This window comes from Danio rerio, chromosome 3 (genome assembly GCF_052040795.2).
Source record: "Danio rerio strain M-AB ecotype USA chromosome 3, GRCz13ab, whole genome shotgun sequence".
NCBI classification, from domain to species: Eukaryota; Metazoa; Chordata; class Actinopteri; order Cypriniformes; family Danionidae; genus Danio; species Danio rerio.
In genome coordinates this window covers 6,568,441-6,587,543 of record NC_141023.1, presented here as the reverse complement: position 1 = coordinate 6,587,543, position 19,103 = coordinate 6,568,441, and the positions used below count along the sequence as shown (strand labels likewise).

Here is a 19,103-nt window from a genome sequence, read left to right as displayed (position 1 = left end):
TCTGTGGGATGGAGTTTTCAGGTAACTGTTTGCCACATCTAGCACGAGAGCTTCTGTTTAATTCTTCATATAATCGCCAGATGCTGTCCGCCATGCAAGTGACAGCTATATGTAAAATTGAACACCACGTAAACCATCGCGAACGGGCTTGCATTGAGTAAACTAATATTGCTACTCATAAAAATAAACCGGTATTGCTATTAACATGTATGCATATAATAAGCTACAATATGTGTCAAAAGCATTAGTGCAATATCAGACAGCACTTGTGAGAACAGCAGAGTTTTACCATTGACAGATTCATTTAAGCAGTGCGTGCAGGGCCGGTGAGCGCTCCGTGTATCTTTTGCTCACTCAGTTTTGTTATAAAAATATATTTTCTTGTGATAACGGGATTTCGTTGAGACATATTTTCCTCAAGCTTGCATTTATATATTTATAATTTTTTTGCTTGTTAGTTTGTTTAGTGTTGATTTCAAATACAATAAATATGTTTGTATAAAACTTGTAGTAAAGGTGCTCATAATAGGTGGGTGCGACTAAATTTTGGCTGATGCGCCTAAATTTTTAAAGTTAGGAGCACCGGTGCTACCAAGCAAAAAGGTTAATTTCGAGCCCTGATTACATTGAAATATTGCATTTATTGTACTGTATGAGGGTATGGGAAGACTTCAAAAATAGGTAGGCGAAAATTAAATAAAAAATGGCATTTTTCCTCCTTGCAGTTGGAATGGAATTATTCTCACATAAGTTGTTATAAAGAAAAAAATCATTTTTCCTTTGTTTGCTGACACCTGCTGGAAATAAATAAAATTGTTTCCAGGGTGCTGCAATTCTCCAATACTGAGTTGCACATTTCCAAACTTCAGTTTATTAAAAAAAAAAAAAAAAGCGCCTTTTTTGTGAGTTTATTATAACACAGACAATATATACAACAATTGTTTTTAATTTCAACTGTATTTTATGAAATTTCAAAGGGTTTCCTTTCAAATGATACCAAACTTTTGTATTTACACCACTGCATGCATATGGGAAGCTTTTTAATTCGGAAGGCCAAATTCAATGGAATTACCCCAAATAGCCCCAGAGCTTAACTGGTTAAGATCAAAATTACAGTTTGTGTAGCCAATGTTTTGGTGCCTTTTGGCTTTTGATGAGAGTTTTAAAGATTTAATAAACTTTTTTTTTTTTTATTTCAGACCTAATTGAAGAAAAATATGTGAGTAAAGAAGAGGAACATCATGTCAAAATTGAGGAAAAAAATCATTTACAGACTTGCGGTATTTTGAAAATAAGAGACAAGAGTCATTTCATCTGCACTCAGTGTGGGAAGAGCTTCAGACAATCATCAATCCTTAATAGACACATGAAGATCCACACTGGAGAGAAACCATTCACCTGCACTGAGTGTGGGAAGAGTTGTAGAGGAAAAGGCGATCTTAAGATTCACATGAGGATCCACACTGGAGAGAAACCATTCACCTGCACTCAGTGTGGGAAGAATTTCAGACAGATTTCAAACCTTAATCAACACATGATGATCCACACTGGAGAGAAACCATTCACATGTTCTCAGTGTGGGAAGAGTTTCAGCCAACCATTACACCTTAAACTACACATGAATATCCACACTGGAGAGAAACAATTCACCTGCACTCGGTGTGGGAAGAGCTTCAGCCAATCATCACTCCTTAATAAACACATGAAGATCCACACTGGAGAGAAACCATTCACATGTTCTCAGTGTGGGAAGGGCTTTATCTTCTCATCATACCTTAGTAAACACATGAGAATCCACACTGGAGAGAAACCGTTCATATGCACTCAGTGTGGGAAGAGTTTCTGCCAGTCATCACAATTCACTCAACACATGAGGATCCACACCGGAGAGAAACCATTCACATGTTCTCAGTGTGGGAAGGGATTTAGCCAATCATCGAACCTTAATAAGCACACGAGGATCCACACTGGAGAAAGACCGTTCATTTGCGCTCAGTGTGGGAAGAGTTTCTGCCAGTCATCACAGCTTAATCAACACATGATTATCCACACCACAGAGCAACCATTCATATGCACTCAGTGTGGGAAGAGCTTTTGTCAATCTTCACTCCTTAATCTACACCTGAGGATCCATGCTGGAGAGAAACCATTCACATGTACTCAGTGTGGGAAGAGTTTCAGCCGATCATCCAACCTTAATCAACACATGAAGATTCACACTGGAGAGAAACCATTCACATGCACTCAGTGTGGGAAGAAATTCAGCCGATCATCATCCCTTAATCAACACATGAGGAACCACACTGGAGCTGGCATGGGACAATAACTGTTTTCAAGGTATACCGCGGTTAGGAAAAGTCAAGGTTTTTAAAACCGCCAAAATTTTTCAAATTTTTTTAAGTACAACAGTATCTCCAGCAGAAAAGATATCTATATTGTCTTTTTAAATTGTAAGTAAATCTGTGTTTCTAAATCTAATAAAGACCGCAGAAGTCAATGATTCATTTGAATTATTCAGCCTGACATGTTTACTGCTCCACAATATGTTTCTCAAATTAAAATATTTTGTGTTCAAAGGGGGAAAGGTTGTAGTTTTTTACCCGGAAATTTATAAAGAGTGTTTATTAGAGCAGTAAGCACAATAACGTCAAACTATGATATTTAATACCAGCCATTGCCTACACTGCAGAGAGACCATTCACATGTCTTCAGTGTGGAAAGAGTTTCAGCCGATCAACACACCATCATACACGCATGAAGAATCGATTAAGTTGTTTATGATTCAATCGGTAAAAGTTATTATCCCAACAATGACTGATGCAACAAAAATTAGACGGTTGATTAAATTACAATTTAATATATTGTTTATTAACAGAAACAGATTACACGTTTGACCTTAAATTAAAACAAATAGAAAAATACATTTAAAAAGACTAATCTGTTTAAGGTCTGGCATTAAGAGGTGAATTAAATGTGCAAAACATAAACTAAAATATACACAACAACTTCCAGCAAGTCTAAAATAATTGTGAAACTTTCAAGGTTTTTTTTGGGGGGAAGGGGGGGAGGTGATACTTATTCTGGTGATTGAATATGCTGGTTGTGTTGCCAGATTTGGTTTTCACAAGCTCTGCTCCAGTGTTTTTCAATCAATATTACAATATCCTTTTTAACATCCTCAGACTGGAGCAAAGAATTGTTTAATTTTGCAGAGGGACAAACTCCAAGAGAAACATCACGGTAATCTGTAAGCGGAGAAGCGTGGATATCAATTAGGGCTGGGCGATTTTTCCGATTTTATTTCGATTAATTCGAATTTACGTTTTAAGACAATTTAATTTTGAATCAAATCGAAAAATCGCGATTTAAAAAAATAAATATATTTAATACATTATAATGGCACCAATGCGCTTTGGTTCACTCTCTGTATGAAGCAGAAAGCACACCAGAAGCGCCTCTCCACCACGCAGCACCACGCAGCGCCATGGATTTTAGAATTCTAAACAGGTTTCTAAACACACACCGGAGCCGCCCAGCCTCAGTCATGTTGTTGTAATGTTTTGAGAAGACTAGTAACACATAAAAAAAAATTGAAATCGTGAATCGGTCAAACTTTATAAAAAAACCTAGATCCTTTTTTTTTTTTTTGCTAAATCGCCCAGCCCTAATATCAATTGATTTACAGTTACTAGCGACGCTCTGAGAAACTAACCAAAAGTCTATTCGAGATTTGTTTAGAATGATCCTTGCTCCACCATGTGTAGAGTTTCTGTTGTGGATTTTTTTTCTCTTCAGATCTCAACAACAGAAAATTATTTAGAATTGAATTTGTAAAGGCGGCTCTGGAGGAAAACCTATATAATTCACTGTTTATTACCATATTGAAGTCTCCGCCCAAAATAATGAAAGATTTAGGAAATTTGTCCACCCAATATTGAATTTTACCACTGATCTCATTCAATAAAATTTGTATTCTTCTTAGAAGTGTTGTACCCATATATATTTATTACAATTGAAATATTTTGCCAAAGTGATGAAACAAGCAATAGAAAGTGACTCTTATCATCACTAACAGAATGCAAAATCTCCCCACAAAACTTGCTTTTAAAAATAACGACACCTGCTGACCGTTCTGTCCCATGAGACATCCGTATATCAGTCCCCATTGAGATCTCCACAATTTAGCATCCTCCTTGACTGAATGGGTTTCTTGAAAAAGCTAAACTCTAAACCATAGTTTTACCAAACAAAAAAAGTGCTGTGCGCTTAACACTGTTTCCTAGACCCCTGACAATAGCGCCTTTCACACAGTGATACCGGTAAATGTCTGGAAAATTTCCGGAACGACTTTACCGGTATATTCAAAAAAGCGCTGTTCTCACAGACGAGGACGTTACGGAATTTTTCTGGAAAAGAACGTTCACACATCCATTCCAAAATACCGGTAAATTCTGACATCATTCACCACAAATGAGCCTTAAACGGCTGCGCTTGTATTTGTAAACATTTGAGTACATTACAAACTCTGTGGATGATCAGTATTGGGAACAACTTCAATGAAAACATATGGAGGATCACTTTCGCATTTCGAGATGTTCATAATATGTTCCAGTGCTGGAAGCATCTTATCGATGATTATTTACACAGTTGGCATTAAGAAGAACATATAAATGTTATCTGACTAACATCTAGCAGCTAAATGCGTCTGGGAAAATATTCAAAGGCTTTTATTCTCATAAACCGCGCGGGCGTAAACGCGTCTGACTGTTCTGATCGGCTAAAGCAGGTGTCTCACGTCAGCACGTTCTAGACGTGCACGCGCTCTTTTCGGCAATCTTCCTTATGCTTTCACACAGCGCAGCATTCCGGCAAATTACCGGTAATGTTACAACTTCTCTTTCCAGAAAATAACCCGAACGAATTTACCGGTATTTTCAAAAAGGGCCTGTTCACACATACACACTTAAGACTTAAAAGCACAAACTTAAAATGCACACAACTGACAAATAGTCGCAGACAAGGCAGCACTGTCCCAATCGGGCCAGTAATGATCCTGTCTACTGTCCCAAGCATCTCTCACGCCAGCCCTGGGCAGTCTTTATTGTTAAGCCCTGTCTAGTATATTTATAAAAAGCACTAGTATCTAATAAATAAGTACTAGTAATTTATGGAAACGATACCTGTATCTAAAAAATAAGCACAAGTAACATAAAAATAGATACTAGTACGGGTTATAGAATAAATGTAAAAATGGCTTGCCATACATGCACAGCAAGCTGTGCGCAACACACGGCAGGCCAGGGAAATATACGTCTCTCATTGCTTTCTGCTTGTTTTTGGCGTTATCTGCTAAATTTGCGTCAATTTTTTTTTCTCTCTCTTTGGATTCCCCTTGATCGAAACATGCCACTAAATGAGTTCAGAAAAAAATCTCAGCAGAATGTGACCATGTTAAAGCCTGACAGTGTAGCGCAGGGGTGGCCAACCCTGTTCCTGGAGAGCCACCTTCCTGCAGATTTCAGTTGCAACCCATATCAAACACACCTGAACCAATTAATTAGGACCTGAACACCGGGTGATAATTACAGGCAGGTGTGTTTGATATGGGTTAGACGCTAGAGGCCATGGTCTTTAGCCTCCTTGTTAAGGCTGATTTATACTTCTGCGTCAAACGCCGGCGTATGCTACGGCGCTGACGCATAGCCCTTTGCCGTGGCCGTCGGCGTCGCTGACGTGCACCTCTCAAAAAATGTAACTACATGTCGCAACGACGCGTAGCGCAAGCGCTGTGATTGGTCGGCTTGGTAGCGCTGACAAGTCTGGGTGGGACCGAGAGCCGCGCGAATGGCGCGAGCCCAATGTAGTGATTTTTTACAAGTGTGGAGTACTGTGAAGGAGCTCCGGATGGAAAGTTTTGTTTTGTGTTTACCTCATAGTTAAAGTTGTTGCACGTCCGCCGGTTCCTGCCTCAAAATGAGCGAGTTTGAGCCACTTGTACATCCAGGAAGTGTTCAGGAAAAGCAAAAAAGCAGAGAAGAAACTTGACACAGAGGAACATTTACACCTCACTGCCAACTAGCGTTTTGGAAGTGTTAATGCAGACCAAAAGAGACAGCGCACAGAAGAATAAATGCACAGCCGTGGGTTACGCCGGTCACTTGACGCAGAAGTATAAACCAGGCTTTAGAGCAACCGACTCCCACGTGGAAGGTCGCCGGTTCAATACCTGCTCGGAGTGGGTTGGGTGGCGTAGGACCAGCAGGGTTACATTGGTGTCGTGACCCGGATAGGAGTGTGGTTAAGGGAAAGGTCAGCTAGTGTGTGCTGTGCAGGTACACCTCACTCCTCTGGCCTCTAAAGGTGCTCTAGCGACAGAAACTAGAGGCCATGGTCTTTAGCCTTCTCGGTAGAGCGACCGACTCTCATGAGGAAGGCTGCCGGTTCGATACCAGCTCGGAGCGGGTTGGGTGATGTCGGATTGGTGGGGGTTACACACGTCTCCAGATTGACAACAGGAGCAGAGCAAAGAGCAGGGTTAAGAACTAAATTTGTGGTTTTAAAGCAATCACTTTTAACAATCAAATTTGAGGATAATTTAGATTTAGCCTTACTGACCAAGTCCTGATATTCATTTAGGCAGTCTTTTAAAATCTGGTTGGAAACCTGAAGCCCATCCTTTTTCCACCTGTGCTCAGCCCTTCTGCATTTATGCCTGAGAGTACGGGTTGTTGAATTTAACCAGGGCTGTGGAATTTAATTAACCCTGGACCTCTTAAATTTAAGAGCAACTTCATTTAAAGCAAAATGACAAGCAGAGTTAAAAGTTTCAGCAAGTTCTTTAGTGTCTGAACAAGATGGCAAAGAAGCATCAGCGTTCGCCCATACAATGCGTATAGAGTGGAGGAACTATGACGTCACTTTGTAGGCTAATCGGCTGCTAGCATAAAACTGGTTCCCTCATGAAAATTCCTATAGGATTTTCCCATTGGGTTTTCGAAGATTGCGAATAATAAGCTCTGTGTTCAAACACGGTTCATTACACTTACACGTTTTGTCCAGCCAGATAATCCTCACACGAAAATACAACTTTGAGCACTTTTGGATCTTAAATGCAAACGCAAGACTTGAAAAGCTAACATTAGGCGGTAAACGGACTACAGAGCCCTCGGGGCGCTCGTCATGACGTCAGCCCCACCCTGCTACAGACGACTTATCAAGCTTATTTTTTAGAAATAATGTCCATGACAAAGAGTTAATCTCTCTGTTTATTATATTATAATCCATGGTATATATTATGAACTAATAAATACGCAAACACACATAGACCTTTGTGCCTTTTGGATCGTTTTTACGTGGGAAATACATCTGTTTTGCTTTGCAGTTGTTCTAAACGTTTTAAAAATGTGTATAATTATGCCTATATAGTATTATTATGAGACATATTTAAATAAGTGTATCGCTCGCGCACACAGCCTGCTTACCTTAAACAGATGACAGAAATGAGGCGTGAGGAGAAACAAGTCAATCAAATGGCTGCAAGTTCCATCATCATGGACACAGAGCAACATTCAATATTCCTTTTATGTCACGACGTACAGCGAAAAGCAGCTCATACAGTCACATCTGCTATACGTTTTATGGAGGAGTGTAAATACTGCAGTTAAATGTGTTCAGATGAAGAAAAAAAGACGAGAAATCACTTGATCACGTTAAAATGACAGTTAACATGCATGTATTTTTACACATTTATTCACACGTTTACATTACTGAGAGCAGGAAAGAAACAGGCTGCTGCATTGGTGAGCAGTATCTTCATAATATCGTTTAATTAAAATAAATGATCAACAAATTAGTCTGTCTCGACAGCCTTTACATGTGAAGGAATTATCTACACAAAATCTGAATTCTCAATTAGAATAATACAACAAACTATAAAATAGTATTAATGAAAATACATAAATAACAGACAAATCCAAACGCCCAACACAAGCGAGCTGCGCTCCAGACCAGATCAGCTCGATGATGTATAATGTCCCCGACACCGCCTGTAGTCCCATTTAGCAACTTGATAGCAACCGTCTTTTTAAAGAAGCATAATCGATTTAAAAGTTGAAGAGTGTGCTGTAACTGATGTGTTTTATGTCGTAGAACAAAATGTGAAAGTATATTGAGTTGGTGTTAGCCACGGACCTTATTTAAGCGATTTTACTGAAACCCCATTCAAAAAACCCATTGACTTTGGGACGAGGGAACCGGAAGTGCTGAAATGCTAACTCGCTTTCGGGTTTTTGCATACAAATTGACGTTCCTCCACTCTATTACGGTAGAGCGCTAAAAACAACTGAATGCAAATACTGTCGCTGCCAATGCTTGTTCGTCATGATAGATCAGCGTCTCACTAAATATAAATTATTAAATAATAATGGAAAAATAACAAATTAATGCAAATAAATAACCAAAATTGAGAATTGCTTTATCAATAATTACAAAATAAAAGCCATTAAAATCTTAGAAACGATTCTACCTTTTGTCACAGTATTCAGAAAGGTAAACCAATTAAAGCAAATTGATTTCATGAGCAGCTACACCTTAGATTGATTAGACATCCCCACAGTGTCAACTAAACCTTTTTCATGTCCATCTGATGTGTAATTATAAAACAAGAGCCTTTTAAACCTTACACTGATTTGGCCCCGATTTGAAAAAAAAAAAAAAGATTAAAATAAAACTATTAGATATTACAGGCCAGTTTTACCTCAGATTGATAGCAGCAGGGGCGCCTCCAAGGGGTGGCCAGGGGTGGCCACGGCCACCCCTCGGTAAACTCTGGCCACCCCTGTGGCCACCCCTTTGGCCACCCCAATATAATTTTGCGGTTGACATTATTGATTTAAATGAACTTATAAATTCCCAATATTTAGATAAATAAATAAATAAATAAAATGCAGTCACTAAATTATTGTTGGTGTTACTGACGTAGCTCTCCCTCTCTGGTTCAATGCTGGTGAAAGCAAACTGACGCATGCGCGCGGAAAACCATTCTCGCGTGCCTCACGCACTCCTGTGTGAATCCCGGTTGGTTGTTTGCATGCACGCCGACATAATAGGCACCGCTCATGCGCCGTGAAACCGGAGTAACAGCCTTTTGTGTAGAAGTGTCGGCACGCAGCGAGTTTTGAAAGTCGGTTAAAGCTTATATAATATGATGATGATGATGATGATGATGATGATGTTACTTTCACTAAGCATGCCTTTAAAGCAGAAAGGAGGGATAATGAGTCAGGGAGGTAAGACTTCATAACATGATTTCTCAGCCATGATCTGGTCTAAGACCACAGATAATTCTATAATACATTTTTTGTATTCTTTAGAATTGTCATAATTAATTTTCATGCAAAAGGTTTCTTAAGTGATGTTGGCATATCACTCCAGTTGTTGTTTTCCAGTAATATTTAGGACTGATTTCTGTTATTTATTCAGAATATTAATTGTATATTAATATTAATTGTATTTATTTAGAATAAATATAAATAAATTGTTATATTTATTGAATAACAAATCTAACAATTCAAGAGAGGTGGGGGTGTATAGGGTGGTTCGCCCAGGGTGTCATTTAAACTAGAACCGCCACTACCCTCCCCGATCGTCCTTGACAGCACGCGCACACCTTCAATAAACAGCAATGGCAATTTAATATTTACCTTAAGCTACAGTATATCAATAGAAGAAGCTGCATTAATAAAATGGTTCAAAAAGCAATATGGATAAATAATATTATTAGGTATAGTGAGTGTGTATAGTAATGCCTTTTGTTCAGTTTGTTCATTTGTTTGGGTAATTAATAAACTCATTATTCTTTCATTCATTTTCTTTTCGGCTTAGTCCCTTTATTAATCCAGGGTCACCACAGCAGAATGAACCGCCAACTTATCTAGCACATTTTTACACAGCGGATGCCCTTCCAGCTGCAAACCATCACTGGGAATAATAAACTCATTAATCTTCATTAATTTTAGACATGGCATATCTCGTATGATGTACAATAAAGGCACGTAAAAAAAGAAGTTATTTATACAGTATATGAAAAGTGTTTTTAAACTAAACATAGATTTTTATTTGGTTTGCACATGTACTTGCTGAATTATTTCAAAGAATGAATTGCAATATTTCAAGTAGAATTAATTAAATGAATAAAAACTACATTATTTCATTTACCAGAAACAAAAATATAACATTACACTGAATTCATTATTTTTTTTGTGTGCCACCCCAAGATTTGGTGCGGCCTCTTCTGGCCACCCCTAAGAAAATTTTCTGGGGGCGCCACTGGATAGCAGACATTACCATGGTGTCAACTAAACACTTCTCATACGCTAATTTCACGTGGCCGCCATTTTAAAGAATCAAATCGAGGCTGCTGTGGGAAGAAACCTGGAAGTATAGGACCAGCACTGTAAACATTGCAGCAACATGCTGTGCCCTACAAACCTCCAGCTGTTGACGCCATTTCAAAGTGCAGATGTGGTGTAAAAATCACTTTAACATCCTTCAGTAAGTTTCATTTAAACAATTAAGGCATATTAGACATCAAACAAGCTTAAACATTTAAAAAAATTATTAAGTCAACCCAAAACACTTCATAATAGGTGCACTCCCAAAATAAACCACTTACTATTTCTCCAGACTGAATACCTGCATTTCTTCTGAACCTACAGGCAGCCAATCAGCTTTCTCAGAACCAGCTACAGGCAGCCAATCAGCTTTCGCTAATCAGCGTGCAGGCAAACGTCCCGCCCACAGCGCTTATAGTGAGGCGGAGATCGGAGAGAGCAGAACTTTGCTGTTTGACGTTTGATATTTTTAATTCCTCTTCTGTTACGGGTGTTGTTCCTCTGTTCAGAGTAAGTGTATGATATCTGACCATAGTAGTGTTCGCAGACTTGCGGGAATTATCTTGCGGTGTGAACCGCTTTAACATATGTGCTCAATGCTAATATACTCTCTTGTTTTTAGCTCGATGCTACGCTGTAAACACTCTTGTAATGTCTTACTCACGGGTTATCTGGACACCTTTCATTTGTGTCTCCATCTAATTCATTCACTAAGAGGTAGTTTAATGCTGATTATATTGAATATTGACTGTTTAACTGAACATATGCTTGTGTAAACTCTTGAAGAGACGCAAACGCTTTATTTTGCAGTAAAACAGAATTTGGGATTAGTATAATAATATAAAACACTTAATTCATTAAAATATTGAGAGATAAATGTAAGCAATCAGAGACATGATCACGCTGCACACATGAGATGTAGAATCGGCCACTCAAGACTTACACACACATTTAATGAACAGGGGAGAAACACCTATTTGTAGCTTGTGTGAGAATATTTTGATGATAAAACATATTTTAATAGGATGTATTTTTAAAATGATATTAGAGTGTTTTAATCCAGGAAATATTTTGAGGAAAATGTTTTAAAAATGTGTTTTCTGGAAGAATTTTACAATATCATTGATCAGACTGAAAGACTTTATAAGTCTTTTTATCAGTGTTGTGTTTGTTGTTTGTGTGTTTTTAATACAATTAATGATGTTTAAGAAACAGTTATGATTGTAAATTATATACTGAATATTTAATGCAAGAATTTCTGTTATAAACACAGGAATATTCCCATCAGGCTCAAGTGAAGAGTTTACTGAAGGACAGCGAGAACATGAGTGATCCAGAACCCTGCAGAATTAAACCTGAAGATACTGAACAACAAATAGGTTGGTGTTTATTCCTTTATTTCTTCATTAATAAGCCTGAAGAACCATAATGATGAAAAGCTTTATCTGATTTATTGAACAAGCACAATAAAAACAAATTATTTTATGTAAAGACAGAAAAAAGTAAATACACTTTCTATTCACAAGGTAACAAATAGGGACTGAAGCTCAGTTGTCTTTTAATTGAACAAATGTTCAGTAAAAGGAGATTTGTTAAACATTTGATATTAATTATTATTAATACAGTAATATTATTATTAATTCACTATATTAAGGCTAAAGTCTAATAACATTGTATTAGGCACAAACTGTGCTACAATAGGCGGCGCAGTAGGTAGTGCTGTCACCTCACAGCAAGAAGGTCACTGGTTTGAGCCTCAGCTGGCTCAGTTGGCGTTTCTGTGTGGAGTTTGCATGTTCTCCCTGAGTTCGCATGGGTTTCCTCCGGGTGCTCCGGTTTACCCCACAGTCCAAAGACATTCGGTACAGGTGAATTGGATAGGCTAAATTGTCCATAGTGTATGAGTGTGAATGAGTGTGTGTGGATGTTTCCCAGAGATGGTTTGCGGCTGGAAGGGCATCTGCTGCATAAAAACGTGCTGGATAAGTTGGTGGTTCATGCTGCTGTGGCAACCCCGGATTAATAAAGGTATTAAGTCAACAAGAAAATGAATGAATGACTCGAAAATAAATGAAAGACACTTAGCAAATTATAATTTTGTGACCAGGCATGATCAAACTGTCTATACTAGATGTGGAACTGGACAGTCTAGGTTGACACATTTATATTTACTAAATGACGAAGCACCACTTAAATTATTATCAGGCTGCTCTTACCATCAAACATATTTTGTTGGAATGTGGAAGTTTTAATACCATTAAACACATTTTCTTTAAGGAGAGTACTTTGGACATTTTTAAAAAGGTACCACCAGGAAGAATCTTAAATTATTTATCAAAAGTTAAACTGGAATATCATATTTAACTTTTGGATATTTTTTGTGTGGATAATTTTATCTATTTATAATTTATATATTTGTCTAAGTAACTTTTTATTGAAATATGGATTTGTTTTTATCATGTAATATTTAATGTGTGTCCATTTTGCCACGAAATAGCCATATGTTGCTAATTTGGAAATAAATAAATAATGTAAACCATTCTCGTTAACTTCCAGCTGCATCCATATCCAATCTAGCAACAACCGGTGCAAAACAGTGTGTGCTCTTGCTTCATTTGTAAAATATCACCTTATTTTTTCACATATCTTACCTGAATTTTACACTGCTACTCAGCTAGCGTAAAAACAAATACCATATTTCCTGGTTCCTCTGAAGATCCGCCTTCAGTGAGCTCTGATTGGTCAGCTAATGCTGAGTTCTGACTGCAGGGTTTTTAGAATAGACGTGTCACAGATGTTTTCTCACTGCATGACTAGCTGCTGTAGCGTTCATCGCTGATTTGTTTACACTGCAAGATGGATCGGCGACAGGGGGTTTCACACTGCATGACTTGAGAATAAGAATTGCCTTTGTCTCAGTCCACAAACTACGTCTCACAACCAAAACACACGCGAGAAGTGACATGAAAACAACTTAAGGTCATGTAGTATATCTTTTATTATTAACTACATCATGAGAAAGAAGCCTTTAGTGTGCTAGAAAATATTTTGCTCACCTGCCTTTAAAGGGAATTAGCAATTTTTCAACTTTTTCTTTTTCAACCTAGTTGTGGTATTGCCAAATTTACACTAGTTTTTCCTCCATTTCTTGGGTCCAAATACCTTGAAAAGAAGCCCTTTTAACTTCTCCCCCAACCTTCCACTGCAGATACCCAAACTTGTGGAGGCTGCCCTCTCATTGGCTGTAGGTAATCAAGATGTTATTTTCAATCAGAACACATTTCAGACGGCATGATTTGAACCGGCAAAAGCTCCAGATAATTAAGCACGCCAAATATCTCATGGGCGACTCATCTGCTCTTCTCTTAGATCATGTTTTTGATAATTCACACTGTGCGATTGTTACTCGCGTGAATGAGCACCGATTTGCCTGTGATTTCAGGCATATGTCTACAATTTCTCAAAACCTGTCGGCGAGTCAAAATCAGGGCTAAAATCATGCCATCTGAACTCTTCATTAGCCACAACAACTGTAATCAGGTGTTTTCATATGTTACAGCGCTTTGATTTTTGAGCCTCTCATCTTTGCAGAATTTTTTAATTCCACCAGATTGGCGGGGTTTTAAGCATGAACCGGCTTTTTAAGGTCATGCCACAGCATCTCAATGGGATTCAAGTCAGGACTTTGACTAGGCCACTCGAAACTGTTTAATTAGTTTTTCTTCAGCCATTCAGAAGTGCACTTGCTGGTGTGCTTTGGATCATTGTCCTGCTGCAGAACCCAAGTTGGCTTCAGCTTGAGGTCAGTAACAGATGGCCAGACGTTCTCCTTTAGGATATTTTGTGTGGGATATCATAATTTCATTGTGATATGCCCATCACACTACCACCGCCACATTTTACTGTTGCTTTGATATTTATTTTCTGAAATTCAGTGCAACTTTTATGCCATACATAACGGCACACACGCCTTGCAAAAAAAAAAAAAGTTTAACCTTTGTCAGAAGTCTTGGAAAAATTATCAAGATGTTTTCTGGCAAACCAAAGCTTTCAAGTTCTTTCAGCTCTGCAGTGGTTTTCTTATTGGAGCTCTGCTACATTTCTGCCCAGTTTTTTCTTATGGTGGAGTCATGAACACTCACCTTAACCGGGGAAAGTGAGGTCTGCACGTCTTTGGGTGTTGTTATGGGTCTTTTGTGACCTCTTGGATGAGTTGTCGATGCTCTTGGGGTAATTTTGGCCACCCGGTCACTCCTAGGAAGATTGACTAGATAATGACTTTTGCAGGGGTTCACTGCAGTCATAAAGCTTTAGAAATGTTTTTATAACCTTTTCCAGACCAGAAGTATTTTCTTTCTGATTTGTGTTCAAATTTCTTTGAATCCCTACATGTTGTCTAGCTGTTGAGGCTCTTTTGGTCTACTTCACTTTGTCAGGCAGGTCCTATTTAGGTAATTTCTAACAGATGTGACAGTAATCAGGTCTGGGTGTGGCTATAGAGAAATTGAACTCAGGTGTGATTAAACCAGTTGTTTTAACAGTGGGAAAACTTCACATAGGGCTATGTGCTCCTGTGTTTTGTTTTCCTTTAAATAATTCCATGCAGATTACTTAACTAGAAAACATTTGTTTTCAAAAAGGCTCAGTGAATCCTTGTGTATTGTTCAAATTGACTACTCTTTCAATAAGTTTGTGACTGTTTCTGGCCCATTGACTGTTATAATCACATTTTTTAATTTCAAAGCCATGATGCACTTTTGATTGTTGGGGGTTTTTCCCAGTTGTGAAGTGGTACAATTTGTTATTATTACTGTTGATCATCAGTTGGCAATATTAACACTTTAGATAGGCCTGTGAATTTTGGGCTGTTATATAGAGTTCTATGGTGTATCCCACAAATTATAGCGTACTTGCAGAAATACTAGGGGTGTCAAAATAAATTGTTTCTTCGGTGCACCGCGATGCAGACACGGACAATTCGGTATCGATTCCGTAATAATCATAATCGGTTATTATGTACTGACTTCATTTATCACCTATGTCGTGAGGGAAGTGAGCGCCGGTATTTACAACACTCAGCCAACTCAGGGCCGGCCCATGGCATAGGCACCATAGGCAAATGCTAAGGGTGCTGTACATCCAGGGGGGCGCCAGAAATGAGCGCGCTTCAGTTGGTTTTGTTTTCGATTTTTCTGACACACATTCAGTTACAGACGGCAATAACTCAAAAACCTCTTACCCTAAAAAGATCCAAAGTGTTTCCTACAGAAAGACAAAGCTGGTTATGTTTCAACGCTGTCTTTCTTTTTTTTCGCTCGACATTACGAGCACTGCTCCGTTTAAGCCCTCGCAGTCTGCGTTTACTTTAGCCGGCAGAGCTCGCGCTGAGAGGAGCTCTCAGTAAGGGACCGTCGGAAAAGTGCTAATTTTCTTCGTTTTTTTTTTTCTGCTCCGCTCAGCGCGAGCTCTCCCTGTTGCAAGGGCTTAAGTGTGTGTGTGTGCGCGTGTGTGTTTGTTTGTTTGATGCTGTCTATGTTTTTGAATGTGTTTGAATGAGAGACAGTGTGGTGCTGTGTGTCTGTGTGTTTATACAGACAGCATGTTATAGCCTCCCCCCTAAAATATAACACTGTATATGGAAAGCATCGTCAATGCACCGAGATATCGAATTGAACCGAATCGATGACATGATAATCGTAACCCAACCGTGAGACCAGTATAGGTTCACACCTCTAAGAAATACAATGAGAGCTGAGGTGATTCTTTATTTTTCAAACATATCAAGGTAAGTGTTCAAATGTCTGTCTTACACTGTCTCTCTCTCTTACACACACACACTATACTCCATATAAAAGGTAGAAGCTTTTTTTTTGCACTGTAACTAAATAGGATTCAAATTACAGCTTGTTTTAGTGATGTTTTTAGTACCTTTTGACGAGAGTTTATAGACTTAATAAAAACCTGTTTTTTTTTATTTATTTCAGACCTAATTGAAGAGAATGTGGCGAGTAAAGAGGAGGAATATCATATCACAGTTGAGGAAAAAAATAATTTACAGAATTGCGGTATTTTGAAAACGAGAGACAAGAAACCATTCACCTGCACTCAGTGTGGGAAGAGTTGTAGAGGCAAAGATGATCTTAAGATTCACATGAAGATCCACACTGGAGAGAAACCATTCACCTGCACTCAGTGTGGGAAGAGTTGTGGAGGAAAAGGTGATCTTAAGATTCACATGAAGATCCACACTGGAGAGAAACCATTCACCTGCACTCAGTGTGGGAAGAGTTTCAGACATATATCGACCCTTAATAAACACAAGAAAATCCACACTGGAGAGAAACCATTCACATGCACTCAGTGTGGAAAGAGTTTCAGCCAGTCATCACAATTTAATCAACACAGAAGGATCCACACCGGAGAGAAACCGTTCACATGCACTGAGTGTGGGACGAATTTCAGCCGGTCTTCAAACCTTAAACTACACATGAAGATTCACACTGGAGAAAAACCATTCACCTGCACTCAGTGTGGGAAGGGTTTCAGACAAATATCAAGACTTAATAAACACAAGGAAATTCACACTGGAGAGAAACCGTTCACTTGCACTCAGTGTGGGAAGAGTTTTGTTTTTTCAACAAGTCTTAATAAACACATGAAGGTCCACACTGGAGTGAAACCATACACATGCACTCAGTGTGGGAAGAGTTTCAGCGTCTCATCAAACCTTTATAGACACATGAGGATTCACACTGGAGAGAAACCATTCACATGTTCTCAGTGTGGGAAGAGCTTCAGCATCTCGTCAAACCTTCATCAACACATGAAGGTCCACACTGGAGAGAAACCATTCATATGTTCTCAGTGTGGGAAGAGCTTCAGCCAGTTAGCACAACTTAATCAACATGTGATTATCCACACCGGAGAGAAACCATACACATGCACTCAGTGTGGGAAAACCTTCAGCCAGTCTTCACACCTTAAACTGCACAGTAATGTCCACACTGGAGAGAAACCATACGCGTGCACTCAGTGTGGGAAGAGTTTCAGCCAACCATCCAACCTTAAGCAACACCAAAGGATCCACACTGGAGAGAAACCGTACACATGCCCTCAGTGTGGAAGGAGTTTCAACCATTCATCATCGATTAATCTACACATGAGGATCCACACTGGAGAGAAACCATACTCATGCACTCAGTGTGGAAAAAGTTTCAGCCATTTACCATCGATTAATCTACACATGAGGATCCACACTGGAGAAGGCATGGGACGATAACCGTTTTCAAGGTATACCGCAGTTTGGAAAAGTCAAGGTTTTAAAACCACCACAATTTTCAGCTATAACATTCCTATGGTGTTGATCTTATTCTTCAATGCGGAAGTGTGCTCGCTTTTGCAATTGTTTTATAATCTCTGATTCAGCTGCCTATGGGAGAAATGGCTAGAAATAATAAATATTAGAAAGAGGTCAAACTACTTGCTCTAAAAACAATGACTATACTATATGACTATACAGGGAAAATAAAATAATATAATAAGAAAATATCACATTTGCAACATCAAGCAGCAGAGCGAGCTGTTATTAACATATACAAATGAATGGAAGTGAATAAGATCGCAAGTCTCGAGCCAAAATAATTCAAATGGCTGTGCCCTCTCGTACGTGGAGAATAAGGTGAATATGTCAGATTTTTTATTTAATTTAATTTTATTTACGTTTTGTGTTTAGTACAACAGTATCTCCAGCACAAAAGATATCTAAAATGCTGTTTTAAACTGTAAATAAATCAGTGTTTCTGAAACTAATGAAGACAGCAGAAGTCAATGATTCATTGGAATTATTCAGCCTGACATGTTTAATGCTCCACAATATTTTAAATGTTTCTCAAAGTATTTTGTTCAAAGGGGGAAAAGTTTTAGTTTTACATTTAAAAAGAGCAAATATTAGAGCAGTAATCACAGTACCATCAAACCGTGATATTTTTATCCAAGGTTAGCATACCGTCAGAATCTTATACCGGCCCATGCCTACACTGGAGAGACCGTTCACATGTTCTCAGTGTGGGAAGAGTTTCAGACGATCAACACACCATCATATACACATGAAGAGTAGGGCTGGGTGATATGGCAAAAACTCAATTTTTTTTTATTTCAATATTGAACAATAAAATAGGCGACACTCTAGTGCATTTTGGGGAAATGGCCATTATAGGGCGAGGCGGCCATTTTGTAATGAAAATTCCAATAGAACAGCAGCATATTATAAGTCTGTAAATAAACTATTATAATTTCTCATGATTGTGATAGTAAGTGTTGTATTGTCGTTTTTCAGGTTGTATCTCAGCTTTATTGCGCTTTTTAAATAAATAAATAAATAAAAAAACAAAGCAGCTGCTTGCCATTGCGACAGCAATAAGATCCAATGGACAGCCGACCGCTTTCACTCCAAAATGGTGGAATCCGGGGAGGTTGCTGGGCGCTGCTGTTGCAATGGAACGTTCTATTGAATGTCGCCTCTTAGTCATTCTAAGCTCTTTGGTTGCATCGAGCCATGGCGCAGTTGCTAGTTACATGGCGGACTTTAAAATTGGAAAAACTGAATGCTTCACTAGCGAGAAAACAGTTAAACAGAGCATCTGCAGCGCGAGGATAAAGAACTAACCTCCTCCATTCGGCTTCTTTACTATCACTTTCTCTGTCTCTTTCGTG

General features: G+C 38.6%; 2 protein-coding genes across 2 annotated transcripts in view; both read left to right on the top strand.

Annotated features, from left to right (window-relative positions):
- Positions 1–2,497, top strand: part of LOC147845483 (uncharacterized) — a 30,029-nt gene extending 27,532 nt beyond the window's left edge. Inside the window, exon 7 of the mRNA XM_087245480.1 lies at positions 1,200–2,497. The gene's annotated coding sequence lies outside the window, so the exon portion shown is untranslated. The remainder of the gene's footprint in view (positions 1–1,199) is intronic.
- A 9,206-nt stretch (positions 2,498–11,703) lies between these two features.
- LOC147845474 (uncharacterized) overlaps positions 11,704–19,103 on the top strand; it is a 154,036-nt gene continuing 146,636 nt past the window's right edge. The window contains exon 1 of the mRNA XM_087245473.1: positions 11,704–11,770. Within this exon, the coding sequence (XP_087101599.1) occupies positions 11,716–11,770 (55 nt within the window). The 5' untranslated portion in view covers positions 11,704–11,715. The remainder of the gene's footprint in view (positions 11,771–19,103) is intronic.